At 36.4% G+C, this 15,887-nt stretch overlaps 1 protein-coding gene across 2 annotated transcripts in view; it reads left to right on the top strand.

Moving 5' to 3' along the window:
- Nucleotides 1-15,887, top strand: part of gpc6a (glypican 6a) — a 200,212-nt gene that overhangs the window by 128,069 nt on the left and 56,256 nt on the right. For both annotated transcript variants that reach the window (XM_079615037.1, XM_079615036.1), the window contains exon 4: nucleotides 762-927. In XM_079615037.1, coding sequence (XP_079471163.1) covers nucleotides 762-927 — 166 coding nt within the window. The remainder of the gene's footprint in view (nucleotides 1-761; nucleotides 928-15,887) is intronic.

The raw sequence follows: 15,887 nt of genomic DNA on the forward strand, positions 1-15,887 counted from the left end.
AAAGCAGGCTTCTATATTAATTTGCACACCTGTCCTCATGCATATATATTCTGTATATTTTTACACTTGATTTTCAAGTTTTCGTGTGATTGTAAACTTGTGTGTGGCGCTGCAGTTGTAGTGTTAAGGCAATGGCGCACAGCACTGTCAGGTTTGATCAGAGAAATCAACACAACATGTCTTTTCAGATCTCTCTGTGAGCGATCAGCCGCATGTTCCCAGCTGACCGTCTGCTCCTCTCAGTGCGGCCTTGACCTTTGGAGAGCGCCGGCACATGATGGACAGAAGGTGGCTGGCATACAAGCTCCTGAGTCAAGTATAAAGATAGAGAATGACATGCAATTATCAGAGGCGGCTGGAAACTTGTCTTCTCTGAAGGCTAGATGTGAGAATGTTGCCATTTGAGCTCCGTCAACAAGTGTCTGTGAATCTTTGCGAATGTAGTATCCTGAAAGAACCCATATTGACTCTGAAAATGGACATGGATTGAGCGGACAGCTCAGTCCAGTGAGGTTTGAAAGGCTCTTTGACCTGTTCTCAATGCAGTTCTTCACTCTAAAAAAAAACACTTTAAGTGCGGCACAAACAGCGTTTAGAGGTCCTAGGTTGTGAGTGTATAGTGTAGTGTCTCTCTAGAATATATTTCATGCCAACTCGTTTCACTGTTCCTTCCAACAGCCTGGGAGGCAACTCTCGAATGCATTCACACACTCATCTGTTCAGCCAGGACTAACATTTTCCCATTGTTTATTCTCCTGCAGGTCAATATATCTCCAGGATGCAGTAAAGCATTGACCAAAATGTTGTTCTGTCCGTACTGTGGAGGAATGCCAGGCCTCAGACCCTGTGCCAACTACTGCCAGAACGTGATGCGGGGCTGCCTGGCCAACCAAGCCGACCTGGACCCCGAGTGGAACCTCTTCATCGGTGAGAGACGCTTCTGTTTACAGCTCGCTTTTCTTTCTTTCTTTCTTTCTTTCTTTCTTTCTTTCTTTCTTTCTTTCTTTCTTTCTTTCTTTCTTTCTTTCTTTCTTTCTTTCTTTCTTTCTTTCTTTCTTTCTTTCTTTCTTTCTTTCTTTCTTTCTTTCTTTCTTTCTTTCTTGCAAGCATTCTATCGAGTCAGCTATCTATCTGTCCATCCATCCATCCATCCATCCATCCATCCATCCTGTTTTATATATCGTTCTATCGTTCCATCCACTTATATACTTTATCCATCTCATCTATCTCGTTCTACCATTCTATCTGTCCATCCATCTATCCATCTCGTTCTATCATTCTATCGTTCTATCATTCTATCTGTCTATCCATCCATCCATCCATCTATCTATCGTTTCATCCATCCATCCAGCAATATCTATCCATCCATCCATCCATCCATCCATCCATCGTTTCATCCATCCATCCATCCATCCATCCATCCATCCATCCATCCATCCATCCATCCATCCATCCATCCATCCATCCATCCATCCATCCATCCATCCATCCATCCATCCATCCATCCATCCATCCATTCATCCATCCATCATGATATATATATATATATATATATATATATATCATTCTATCGTTTCATCCAACTATATATCTATCTCTTTCTATCTACCGTTCTATCATTCTACAGTATCTGTCTAGCCATCCATTCATCGTTCTATCGTTCTATCATTATATCTGTCCATCCATCTATCCATCTTGTTCTATCATTCTATTGTTCTATCATTCTATCTGTACATCATCTATCCATCTCGTTCTATCATTCTATTATTCCATCCATCCATCCATCCATCCATCCATCCATCCATCCATCCATCCATCCATCCATCCATCCATCCATCCATCCATCCATCCATCCATCCATCCATCCATCCATCCATCCATCCATCCATCCATCCATCCATCCATCCATACATCCATCCCTCCATCCATCCACGGAAGTGTAATCACTTAATTGTATTGTATTGTTAGTTGGTCCAAATACAGAGTTTCAGTTTTCAGGCCAGTAGGTTTTGCTTTCTGCCAAGAATTGTAATCTCGTAGCTTTAGCCGACTCGCATTGAGTTCTGGCTCCATTCCAGTCTTTATTGTCCTGTTTCATTTAGAATTCTGCCACATAACCGAAGTAAAATGTGTTGTGAATGCTATTCCATGCGTTATAGAGATATAGATGTAGAAATGCAACATTGAGAACTTGCTTTATTTCAAAAACACTGCTAATTGCTCCAAGGCCGTTTTCTCCTCCTGCGCTATGCAAAAGCCACATCCCTGCTGCTCAAACCTGTTGAATGTTTAATATATTCCCGTTGATGGCAATAAATATAGTTTGAGTGATGGTTCAGCTTGATTCATATGACCTATAGGCACTCTCTTTAGCAGCTTAAAGCCGCCCACCCACAGAACTGATACTGTGAAAGTCAATTACGCTTTTCTTCCTCTTACCTTCAACATTCTCAATGCAATGTGGAAAATGGATGTGTTGTTTAACTTGGAAAGTGAAACTTAAATGTGTCAGTCATTTGTGCATTTTTAAAGGGGTCTAATAATGTCCCTTTTTACAAGATGTAAAAGTGTCTCTGATGTCCCCAGAGTGTGTGTGTGTGTGTGTGTGTGTGTGTGTGTGTGTGTGTGTGTGTGTGTGTGTGTGTGTGTGTGTGTGTGTGTGTGTGTGTGAAGTTTTAGCTCAAAATACCCCACAGATATTTTTTTATATAGCATGTTAAAATTGTCACTTTTTGAGGGTGAGCAAAAATGTGGATAGTTAATTAAATTATGTAGCAGTAGTTAACTATCTTAAAGTCATTGATTAGCATATTCTGTCATGGTAATCCATAAATCACTCCATATACTGAAGATAGAACAGTGTTGTGTGTCCCCGTGTTCCCGGGACGGGGTTTATATGTGGTGAAGAAGCTCGTTGTAGTTCCTACTAGCCGTTTGTTGTAGTCCTTAAAAAGCAATTTCTTTAAAATAAAATATCTCCCTTTGCTTTGAACTTTGAGCGTTGTAACTTTGCAGATGTTGTTTATGATCAAACAGCAACATTACACACTAACTAAAGTTAGAAAAGTGAAATCATAATCAACCACTTCTTTAAGATAAACTTCCCGATGTGCTTTGCCATCTTTCTCAAACCACTTTGGCTTTGTTTTGCATTTTTCAGAGCTCATTTTCTGGGCTATAGATTTTGAATCAGCATATTGCTCCCCCACAGAGAGATATCGACTGGCTTTATAGTGCCGCGGTTCGATTAGCAAAAGAGGATAATTCATTTTGTTTTGAATATTTATAGAATGGCCACACAGAAACTAGTTTTTGTTTGAAATAGCATCTCTTTGTGCGATCAGCTTGGACGGGCTGGCGGTCAGGCCTGACCTTTGCTCCGCGTGGCATTTCCCCGTGGCCTGTGTTGATGTGCCCTTCTCACCTGCATTGATTGGCGGGCCTGTGAAGACATTCAGAACACGTCTTCAGACGCGCTGGCCCCATTCACTGCATCGATTGAAGAAACTGTGTGGTTTACCAAACTTTCACAGGGAATGCCTGTTGGAAATTGGCACTATTGAGTTGATTACGTCGACCGGCGTGTTCATTTATTTATTTATTTATTTTAATGGACCAAGTCAAGGGCGTATATATGCGTTATGGGTTAATGCAATTTAATTATAGCAATTCCCAGAGGAAAAGCTGCTCTTTTGTAGTCAAGGATATTTAATGGAGTTCTCATGCATGTTTTAGTATAAACTTTGGCGCAGATGTTTCTCCTAACATGCATACGATAGAGTATTGAGATTATATATTATTCAATTTCTGTATATATATTGTTAAACCTATACCTAAAAATCTTAAAGCATTGTTTACAAGGTCACATGGGTCAAACACAATGAAACTATATATTGTTGGGCATTTTGACAGGGCAAGTACCAATCTGAACCCATCTGACTGGGTCAGTAGAAAATACTGAGCACGGATATATTGAAAGACAGGTAAATTGAAAATAAATGAAAGCACAATTGTAAGAAATTAAAAAAATTAAGAAAAATTAAGTCCATTGAAGGCAAGTTGAAGTGAGAACTCATGCACTTTATTTATAATCAAACATGAGCAACATGAGAACAAAATTAAATTGAAATAAAAACTACAAAATAAAAGACATGGAAACATAACCGTGAACCAAAACCAAGCGTGACACATGTAGAGTCATAATAACAAATACTCTGAAATGGATAGTGATAATGTTGATCTATCCCAAATGTTTTGAAATATTCATTAGATACATTCAAGCATCTCATATTACAATTCTTGCATGTAATAAAACAGCTTGAACCCATAATTTGTTTGCGCACCTCATGCTAGGGTCTTTTATTTGCTAATTGTGGTTTGTTAGCCTTCCTCTGAGGAATCATATTTTGCGACATCATTTTGGTCAGCAATTAAAGATTCCTGCTGCGACACACTGAAGTTTCCCGGTAGGATGAGATTCCACAGAACAAATGTAACCGTTGTGAGAAATTAGTATCCTGTGTTATTCATTTTCTTTCAAAGCCGTAGGGGTTTGCATTCATCTCAATCTGTGAAACCACAGGAGACGTCATGCCACCATTAGCCTCGGGAACGAGAGCGGCCCGCGATCACGCTGTTTGGGAAGAAAACAGTCGGACAGGGCATTTCATCAGACCCAATGAGTTCCAGTTTCACGGGAAATGAGATGTACGGTGCAAACATCAGGCCATTGGTTTATTCTTATCCTGATGAATATGCCACCGCTGGTCTGGGGTCAGGCGGGCGAGGAAGTATCATTTCAGCGTCACCCTGAGCATTCGTCTCTTTCGGCTTCTGAGTCTCAATGATACTGGATGACGCCTGAAAGGTTGTGTGTGTACAAGGACACAGTTTGCTTTATTCTCTGGCTTCTTTGACACACATGTGCATTTTGAACTGATACTCAAATCTACATATGCACACACTGTACGGATTATACAATGACTTTCTGAAGGATCAGAGCGGATTTATGAAAGAGATCTCTTATGTGAGATTTATTTTGTTGTACATTTTTATATGCACACATACACAGTGAAATTACACTTTTTTAAAATAAAAAGAAAGAGAATATGAATTGGAAAAAGGAGTTTTTGCATTGTGATTTCCATGACAGTTAATTACATTTTCCCATCCAAATTCCCCTTACATATTTTGTCTGTTTGTCTTTTTTTATATCACAAAATGTTTTTTTTTTTTTTTTTTTTTTACATTGAGGAAGTATTTATTTTCATGACATTTAATCACATTTTTAAATCACATTTTCCCTTCCAATTTTGTTGTACGTTTTTTTACCTGGACTTTTACTTTTACTTTTACTTTTACTTTTACTTTTACTTTTACTTTTACTTTTACTTTTACTTTTACTTTTACTTTTACTTTTACAGCGTCTCATTTTTTATAATCGTGGAAGATTTACAGAAAGATATGGTTGCTTGTTTCTGTCACAGAATTAAAAATAAAAGGTAATTGCGAGTTTATATCTCACAATGAAGATATAAACTCACAATTGAGAGATAAAAAGTAGCAATTATCTTATTTTTTTGTTTGTGGAAGAAACAAACTTGTTTTCCACACAATCCTTTATTTCATTATGAAGCACCTTTCATGCAAACAGTGCTGGAGACAATACAACACCAGACAAAAGGAAACAAAGAAAATACATTTAATGTTAAAACATGTTAAGTAAAATTAAATGAATGCTTTTTAAGCATTGTGTAGTATTGCTTCCAGAAACATGCTAGTATGCCTGAGAAGGATAAAAATGTCTCATTTTAATAAAGGTATATTAGAAAATGTTACATAACATCTTAGAAAGAAAAAAAAACATCTAAATCTTAATCTTAAAGTGCAGTAATTTCAGATTTAATCCGTGTTTAACTCAAACGAGTTTTTGATTATAATCCCTCTTGACCTTATGAAGAGGTCCTGCTGTTATATAATCACATCAACAGCAAACTCAATGTAAGCCATGCTGATTAAATACATAGATTTCCTCCGGCGTATCGATCCTTAAGGGGAAATTCAGGAAGGAACACTTTGACCTGAATGTGATATGAAGGTGGCCTTAGATGAGGTGAATATGAGCTTCTGCAGTGTGTGTGTGTGTGTGTGGGTGCTGTGGGAAGCATTATCATTATGCGTTGTAAACAGAGGACAGATTTATTAGACATAAACCTTGAAGTGATGCTTAACACTTAAATGTATGTGGACTTTCCGTGGTGTCCGATCAGTGTTGTGCACTCCTGGCTTGTGGCGATCAGCTCATACGTGTTATTAGGATATGATTAGTGATTTGTGTAATATTTGAGTGATGTTGTACAGCAGAGAAACACGGCATCATTACATCAGATCTGCGATGATGTCCACTGAAAACATGTTGTGAAGTATTCTCAGCGAGCCACTGAGGAGATACTACAACTCTCTCACACACACACACACACACACACACACACACACACACACACACACTGAGACCCTCAGATGGAGCGACTTTAACCTGATGGGGTCATTCACACCTTTCTGTAGTTTCCCAGACAAAAACATGATAATTTAACTCAAAATCGTTTGGTTTTAAAAAGAAAATGAGGAATCTTTGACTTTTCACTGGAGACTTAAATCCGAGCACTGAGCTTTAAATCTTGTAGTAAAAATTACTAAATATTGTTTAATGTGAAAATGATTTATTGGAAAGTCAAGAATATTGAATTAGTTTGATTTTAAAATATAAGAAATATCAGAAAGAATAAGCTTATTTGGATTTTAATTTTCATTGATGGTTAATCACTCACAGTTCCCCTCCAAATGATGTCTGCATGTGTAAATTATATAATACACACACACACACACACACACACACACACACACACACACACACACACACACACACACACACACACACACACACACACACACACACAGATTTTCGGGTGTATATTTGACCAGTATATGTTCTTGTCAGATTTCCACACATTAAGGCTTTCCTCATTCCCAAGGACTCGCTGAGCCGTGTGTGTTGAGGTCAGTGAAGGATGTAGGAGTCATTATAGTACATGTGGTCTAGGCGGGAAGGTGTACCTTTGCTTATACATCACTCACACACTTTCATGATAAATAGCCACTGCTCACTTTTATGACCAGCATGTCATTATCATTTTTCTCGTCAGCACCTTGTTGGGATATTCGGTGTCAGAAAAGCGTGCCACAGAATAATGAATGCCTGATGGCTTGTCCTCACCGCGTGGACATAGCTTACGGCGACAACACACCAATGTGCTTGTGTGCATGAGCATGAAGAACTAACAACATATGATATAGAAAAGCATGAACATTCTTGTGATTTATAATATTTTTTTTTCTTTTTTTTTTTTGCTGTAAAAATATACATAAAATATTAAATTAAATATTAAAGACATTTAGTTTATATTTATATTTTATTTATTTATTTTATTATTTAATTTCATTTCATTTAATATTTATTTTATTTTATTTTATTTTATTTTATTTTATTTTATTTTATTTTATTTTATTTATTTATTTTATTTATTTTATTTATTTTATTTATTTTATTTATTTTATTTATTTTATTTATTTTATTTATTTTATTTATTTTATTTATTTTATTTATTTTATTTATTTCATTTATTTTATTTATGTATGTATTTATTTGTTTATTTATTTATGTATTATATATATAATATTATTTGTATTTATTAATTAATAAATAATGAACAAAAAATAATAAAAATTATATATATATATACATATATATATATATATATATATATATATATATATATATATATATATATATAATTTCTAAAAAAAAATTAGTTTACATGTTATTTTATCAGATGTATTTGGTCATCTGGTAAGAGTGCAACTCCAAACCTTTCTTTGCATTAATCAGTAAATGCTAAACATGAATTCTGTCTTTTTTTAACGCTGAGCCAGCTAAACCTTCCGGTCCTGGTATCGGATTTTCCTTCATGCACCGGGCTAATTACAAAGGCTAATTAAGATTTAGGCCTGTGTTGTCCTTTGGTGAGTCCTTTGTCACCACAATGTAAGTGATCCGCATTGATTTTATTTGCTCATTTCTTTTTAATTGCATGGCTTTGTCTCCATGTGAAATAGGAGCTTGCGGCAACCTCACAATTCATGAAAATGTAAGTCAATATTTTTTCCTCCCCTTGCACACAGTGTCCTTGTGCATATAAACCACGAGTGAAATGCATTAGATTTTATAATGGCTTAAATGGCAATAATGGTGCATTTAAGAGGCTAATGTTGATCTCACAACAACAAGTATGGAGGGAGTGATTTTCATTTATTCAAGCTAAATAGAGATAACAACGTATATGTCAACTCTTATATTGTATTATCCTTTATCTCACTGCAAAACAAGCCCATAATGGCTCATATAGTGTCTAAAATTAACCTCTTTATAATAAAGTTGTGCTTTAAATTCTCCACTTGAACAGTCATTTTCTGTCTGTAGGGGATGGGTTTGTATCCTATATCTGTCAATCGAAGAGCTTGATTTAGCGCTCAGATACGTCTGATCCGGTTGTGTAACTCCCCAGAGTTGTGCAACACTTTCTAATGTGCTTTTCTTCAAATGAGCCGTTTTTGTCTCTTGCTTAAGCATGAAGTTAGTCATGCATCAGAAGTTCATAACGCTTTGAGATCGCAAATACACAATGCTATGTTCCAGCTTTGAGTGGAGGTACAGTAATTATTCCTCATAATTCCTGTGAGTGACAGCGGGTCAGCCAGGCCGTTGCCGTCGGTGACCGTCTCCATGACGACGTGTCCAGCTGTCAGCTGTCATGACAGTGTGAGGAGGTGCAGATGTTCACATGGTGCCACCGAAGGTCCCGTTTGCCTTGGAGAAATGGGAGGAAATGATTTCTTGTCCATTAGTGACTGTCAGTCAAAGCAATTATTGTCTGGTTTGTGAAAATCAGACGCTACAAGTGATCATATCATGTCATAGAACAGTTGATCTGCTCTACCATATGACAGTTTCATCCATTAACATTAAAATAACAATAAAAATCATAAAATATATTTAGTAATTATTACTTTTATTATTATTATTTTTTCAGTGGCTGAAACAATACAAATTTCTCTTTTATTTTTTCACCTTTTCAATTTAGGCAAATCAAAAATGAAGTATTATATATTTATAAGTATATAAAGCCATATATAATCCGGCAAAACTTGTTTTGTATTTATTTATTTATTTATTTATTTATTTATTTATATTTATTTATTTATTTATTTATTTATTTATTTATGTATTTATTTATTTTTATTTATTTTATTTATTATATATATATATACAAATAAATGAATTAAACGTTAATTGTTTAGATTTTTTTTTTTAAACAATCAAATTTGTATATTTATTTCTATATATATATATACAAATAAATTAATTAAACATTGATTGTTTAGAAAAAAAATATATAGGCCTATATTTAATTTTTTATTTTATCTTTCTAAACAATCAACATTTTATTTATTTATGTATTTATTTATCTCATACATAAACTAGCAGGACTTTATTGTGTGTGTATAATGATATATATATATATATATATATATATATATATATATAATTCCAATTTAAACCTTGATTTTAGAATTTCTGAAAGAGTAGAATAGTTGTGTCAGAGATGCAGAAAATATTTTTTTCTGTAACAATCATTCGCAATAAGACTAATTTTGATTTGATGTCGGGCAGTCCACAGACGACGAGCAGTATGGCCGAGAGCGCCTGTCATTGGGAGCGTGATGGAGTCTCTGTGGAGTCTAAAGCTCGTCCTCTCAGCATTTAAACTCTATTCAAGGGCCGTGTTTCTTCTGGAACGACTGTCTCTATCGCTTTCACCTCCGATGTTGAAACACACACACACTCTTGGCTGGTGTACTTGAGCGAGCACTATCTCTATCCTCTTTTTCTTCCAAGTGATTGAGTCGCAGATGGTAAATGGTGACAGATCTGACAGGTACAAACCAGATCCTGAACCCCTGGCTGACAGAAAAACAGCCGAGGACCGAAATACGAGCGCGGCTGGTGTTCACTTCACACACACGTCTCACCGCTGCTCCATGAGTGGGTGTGATTCTTCCTGCGGTTTGTTATTAAGAAAGATGGTATTTTTCAGATTGTGCAACTGTTTTTTTAATATTTTGAAGTCAAACCCTCACTGAGAGTTTCTATCGTTCCTGCTTTGTCACTCAGGATGTTTAAAATGCTGTCACTCGACCTTTACATTTGTTTTTGATTAAAGATGCTCCGAAATCTTGAGCAAAAGCTCATTGATAAGCAGTTATTCTTGTTTGCGATGCTATTTTCACATATTAGAAAACAGTCCTGCCTGATCATTTCTGGAGATGTAGAGCTGATTCATTGGCAGAATGGGCTGGTTGCATATGTGTTGTTGTCTTTACCATAGACATGAATACATATGCAGTTATGAAAATACACTTTGCAAATGATTTTGCCCGGCGTCATTTAAATCCCCGGGCCCTGGAGCTGTGCTGAGGGCCATATCCTCCTCTCGCAGACTCCAGGCTCACAGGGAATGTGTTTTGACAGAGAGTTGGACTGGAAGTGCAGCTCACAGTTGGGAGAAGTTTCTGATTACCGCTCGTATTACTGGGAATGTTTCAGGATGGACAGGGGGAGGACAGGATATGTCCATCAACACGATCACATACAGATGCACACAAAAATCACAGCTTCGAGTTTGTGTTTTGGTCCATATAAATATAAATATGCACAGTGTATATACATCTTTGTAATGTTTTTGAAAGACGTCTCTTTTGCTCACCAAGGCTGGAATAAATTGTGATTTTTTGTTTTTTTGTTTAGAAGAGATGTTTTCTATGTGTAAATATTGTAAAATGTAATTTATTTCTGAGATTCAAAGCTGAATTTTCAGCATCATTACTCAGTCTTCAGTGTCACATGATCCTTCAGAAATCAGTATAATATGATCATTTGTAGCTCAAGAAACATTTCTGATTTGTTTCAATGTTGAAAACAGTTGTGCTCCTTCATATTTTTATGGAAACCGTGAAATATGTATATAGTTTTAGGATTCTTTGATGAATAGAAAGATTAAAAAAATAATGGGAGCTTTTTTTCACCAGGGAACAAACAAAAATGAAAGATAAATCAAGCGTAGCGTCAGTTCTTGCCGGTCACGTTAGTCAAGCTCGCATCAGTGACTCTCAGCTGATCCACGTCTACCTATAGGAATACGACGCCTATCACTGTATACATATATGAGCTCCTTCAGTATTATCAGCAGATATCGTGTTTCTCAGGAGCGAATTACCCTCCTCCCTCCCCAGCTCCACCTCTCATCCAGTCAGGATTTGGCATTATGACTCCCCTTGAATCTGAATAAATTCTCGAGTTATGTTCTACTTTAAAATCTTGAATGAATTATATTTGCATACATTCATGTTGGTTCTGTTCTGTTTACCCCAAGGGGGGTTATTGCTGCTCTCCATGCTCTTACCCATGCTAGGCTGCATGGATGCGCAGGGAGTTATTGCCCAGAATGGAACCATACCGCCAATCCAAAGTATATGCTAACTGTCAATCATATTTGACGATAGTGGTCCTGACAGAATTGCAACTTATGTTTTTTCTCAGAATTGCATGATATAAACACGCAATTATTACTTTATTAGACTTATTCGAGAGTTTATATCATGCAATTCTGAGGAAAATATCAGAAATGTGAGATAAAAAGGCGAAAACAAGATTTTGAGAATCTTTTGTAACATTGATAAATGCCTTTACTTTCACTTTTGATAAAGTTAATGCACTCTTGCTGAATAAAAGTATTTTTTTTAAGGTTCTTTTTTTTAATGAAAGGAGTTTTTTTAATTAATTTTTGGCATGCTACTATTGTATTGTCATGCTTGTTTGTATGCGTACCATGCTTTTTTTAGACAAGTAGTGTGGCACCTTAGACAAGCACCACGGTATTCTCTGATGCACCTTAGACTATCTTGTAAATATCATAGTACATGACTTGTGTGATCATACTAGAAATGGAAATGTGTTTAATGTCTAGACTGTAGAGAATGGAAGATAATAAGCTTCTTAAACTCTGATAAAGTCTGTGTAAAATATGAGATTAATATTTGTCATCTGAATTGGAGTCTGGTCACCTTGAGTGCTGGACTCGTCTTGTTATTGGCTTCAGTCCACAGGAGTGTCTTGGTAAACAGCTCTCTAATGGCTGTTTGCGTTCACCTCCCTCTCAGTGGCTTGTTTCATTGCAAAGCCACGCGGGTTAAGCTAACACACACACACACACACACACACGCTAGCTTTTATCATGGGGAGCTGTGGCTCACCTCTGTGTTCGCCTCCCAGCTTCTGAACATCAGCCGTTTAATGAGACATCACGATCTGTTTTCCAATGTTGAAAATAACTGGAAATGCAGCAAATAGAAAGACAATATCTGGGTTGTTGTGCAACACACTGAATAATAAATCAGAAGATTTGGGAATTGCGTAATAGCTTTTGGCCAATGATGACCTGTCCATCTTCCAGAAAATTTTTCTGTTAGTGTGTAGCTGTTGTGTTCAGAGCGTTCGGGGCTTTTTTCACCAGGAGAATGGTTGTTTTCTTGCAGGAAAGGTTCAATCAACATACTTGTGGTTCAGGCTGTTGAAACACACTCTCACTGAAATGCTAATGACAGACATTTAGCAGCAAATGCTCTTTCCAGTTTTACCCCCGAACCATGATGAAACCAGTTTGTTTCAGAGAAGTCAATCTCCTCGATAGCCAAGCATGTGTAATGTTTTCAGACGCTTGTGCAGTTTATGTGCCGGCTAAAGATGTGAGGCGATCACACGCTTGATGTAAAAAGAAGCTTATTTTGCAGACCAGATATAGAAGTATTCTTTTGCAGACAATTAAGCTCTTGTCAAGCCGGCAAATTAAAATGAAAGGGTCAAGAAAGAACCTTCACTTTTAATTACTTTTATATCTTCATTGCAAATAGAATCACCTTGTAAATGCAAATTGTCCCATAAATGCTAGAAAAGTGAAACTGGCTACATGTAAGACTTTGCTGTTGTTTTGTTCAAACGCAGCAGTGTATTAACATATTTGTGTTTGTGTGTTGACTTTCAGACATACGCTGATGTTTTTTAGCAAGTTAAGCTGTAGTCTCCCCAATGCATTTACATCTTATTAGCTCAGATTGAACTCCCGTCGCTCCGCAGAGCTTTAGAGAAAGAGGTGCAGCGATCCCATCATTAAAATGTAGCACTTTATCCACAGCTGGCCAACCATGAATATCTGCGTGCCTCTTACCGGCCGGGACACCATCACATTCTCCACTCACTTGTGAGACCAACTGTCCAATTAAGTCTGGTGTGAATATTCTGCGGGGAGAATTTCATTTTCGAGGTCCATCGAGCCCTCAGTAATGTCTGAACTCTGGAAATTGGGTCTGATTAGTAAATAACGGCCAAAGTCTAACGTTCTAGTGTTGAAAGCAGTTCTTCAGATGCCATTAAATTGCACTAATTGTGTTAAGGACTTATTTTTGGTAATATCTCATGTTCTAGGTGAATCAATTTACACAGCTAAATGCATATCTAGTTAAATAAAGATGTATTTCCACAATACTAAGTAGTGTTTCCTGAGCAGCAAATTAAATGATTTCTGAAGGATCATGTGACACTGAAGACTGTGGTAATGATGTGGAAAATTCAGCTTTGATCAAAGGAATAAATTACATTTGACTAAATAATCACATAGAAAACAGTCATTTTACATTAATAATATTTCATAATATTACAGTTTTTACTGTATTTTTAAATGCCGCCTCGGTGAGCAGAAGAGACTTTCATAAAAATAAAAATAAAATGTGTGGCGTTCACATATTTTAGTCTATAAATATGCAGTCGCTGAATGAATCGATGTCGAAGGAGATAAAGCACATAAAACACAATCACGTTTACATAGACGAAGGAAACTCAGGGCTTGGATACGTGGGGAACATAAACAATGTGAACAGAAACCGGTAAAAAAAATATTTCATGATTTGTTATCACAACTTTTTATCTTTTGTCAAATCAATTTCGATAACTAATGTGTGAAGATAACATACTATTTTTATTTTCTGTTTATTTAAACCATTCTTCTTCATTGTATTAACTCATCACAATTACAACGAACTCAAAATTTTAAGGCAACAAGATAACTTGCTTTTTTAAGTTAAACCAACATTTTTTTTTACAGTATTTAACAGCCAGGGAAACTAACTAGAAACTCAGGCAGGCAAAACAGGACCAGAACATTAAACCAAAAGCAGAATATATTACGGTATAATTATGTTTATGTGAGTTGTATCATAAAATAGATGTGGAATAGGCTACATATATTTCAGAGGGGAACAAGTTTTCTTTTGACTTTAATTATAGGTTGGATTTCTTGAGCATATTTTGAATGAAATACACGGAGGATAAAGGGCAAAAACTAATTTCCACAGTCAGTTTTGCTCATATTTACCAAGAGTGCCGGTATTTGTGGAGCACACTGTATTTGAAAAGAATATCTTCCCAATGAAGACGAGATGCAGACACCTATCAGCTGTCTTCATTTATATATATTTTTATAAATGTTTATTGTGAGTACAAGTGTTAACATTCATGAGGATGAGCGCTCTCGCTGTGGTCCGAGTCTGTTTGCCATCAGATGTCATATTGGAGTACATTAAGCCTTTTTAGCTGTTAGACAGTTTAAATTTCAGCCAAGTATATTGCAATTATATGTTCATCCATGGAATTTGCAAACAAAAAAAACACTAAATTTTCTACATACAAGTTAGATTTTCCGCAACAGAGTAATGACTCCCGGTAAACAGTGTTTTACAGCGTACATGAAGCCTTTGAAAGTATGCGTGGCATTTGTAAACTGCAGATGTAAGTAAACAGCTGGTCACCATGGGAGAAAAGGGGAGCTTAACTTCTCAGTTTGTAATATTTGAACTTAAACTCAGTCTGTAGAGACGCACACGGCGCTCCGTTTAGCAGTACCTGTGAGGGAATGTGACTATGCATTCACAGTATTTGATGATCCTTTCTGTAATTATTTCATGATGAAGTCTAAATTGTCCTTGGCCGATGAAGACAGCTCCATCATTTTAAGAGACTAATTATTCCTGCCGGGATCCAGCAGCCTCCCACACGCTCCTTTATATGCAGACTGACAATAAACAGCAAACCCACGTTCAGCACGCCATGTAATCCTCGGAGAATAGACGCCTGGAGACGCTGAGATCTTATGTCTGTCAGACACAACCTTAAACCCCATAGACCTACAGCTCTCAGAATATCACCAAACCTGATGTCTAGTTCAACGACCTGCTATTCTGTCAAACTTAATATTATATCTGGCAGCTTTTGTCATATATTGGGGATGGATAACCCAAAAGTTGCCTCATCATTGTGTGTGTGTGTGTGTGTGTGTGTGTGTGTGTGTGTGTGTGTGTGTGTGTGTGTGTGTGTGTGTGTGTGTGTGTGTGTGTGTGTGTGTGTGTGTGTGTGTGTGTGTGTGTGTGTGTGTGTGTGTGTACTTGCACATAAATGGACTCTAAAGATGTTTTGCAAGTTATCCATTTTTCAAAATGATTACCTATGTAGAGGTTTTGTGAGTTATATGGTTGTTCATTTTTATATACTAATTGAATAAATTAACAAACAGAAAATAGTTTGTTTTTACTTGTTTCCTCTCTTTTCCTTGCTTTGTATGCAGATACATTTGTGTGAATAATAAATGCACAGTATTCTGTAATTT

This window comes from Phoxinus phoxinus (assembly GCF_949152265.1).
Source record: "Phoxinus phoxinus genome assembly, chromosome: 6".
Lineage (NCBI taxonomy): Eukaryota > Metazoa > Chordata > Actinopteri > Cypriniformes > Leuciscidae > Phoxinus > Phoxinus phoxinus.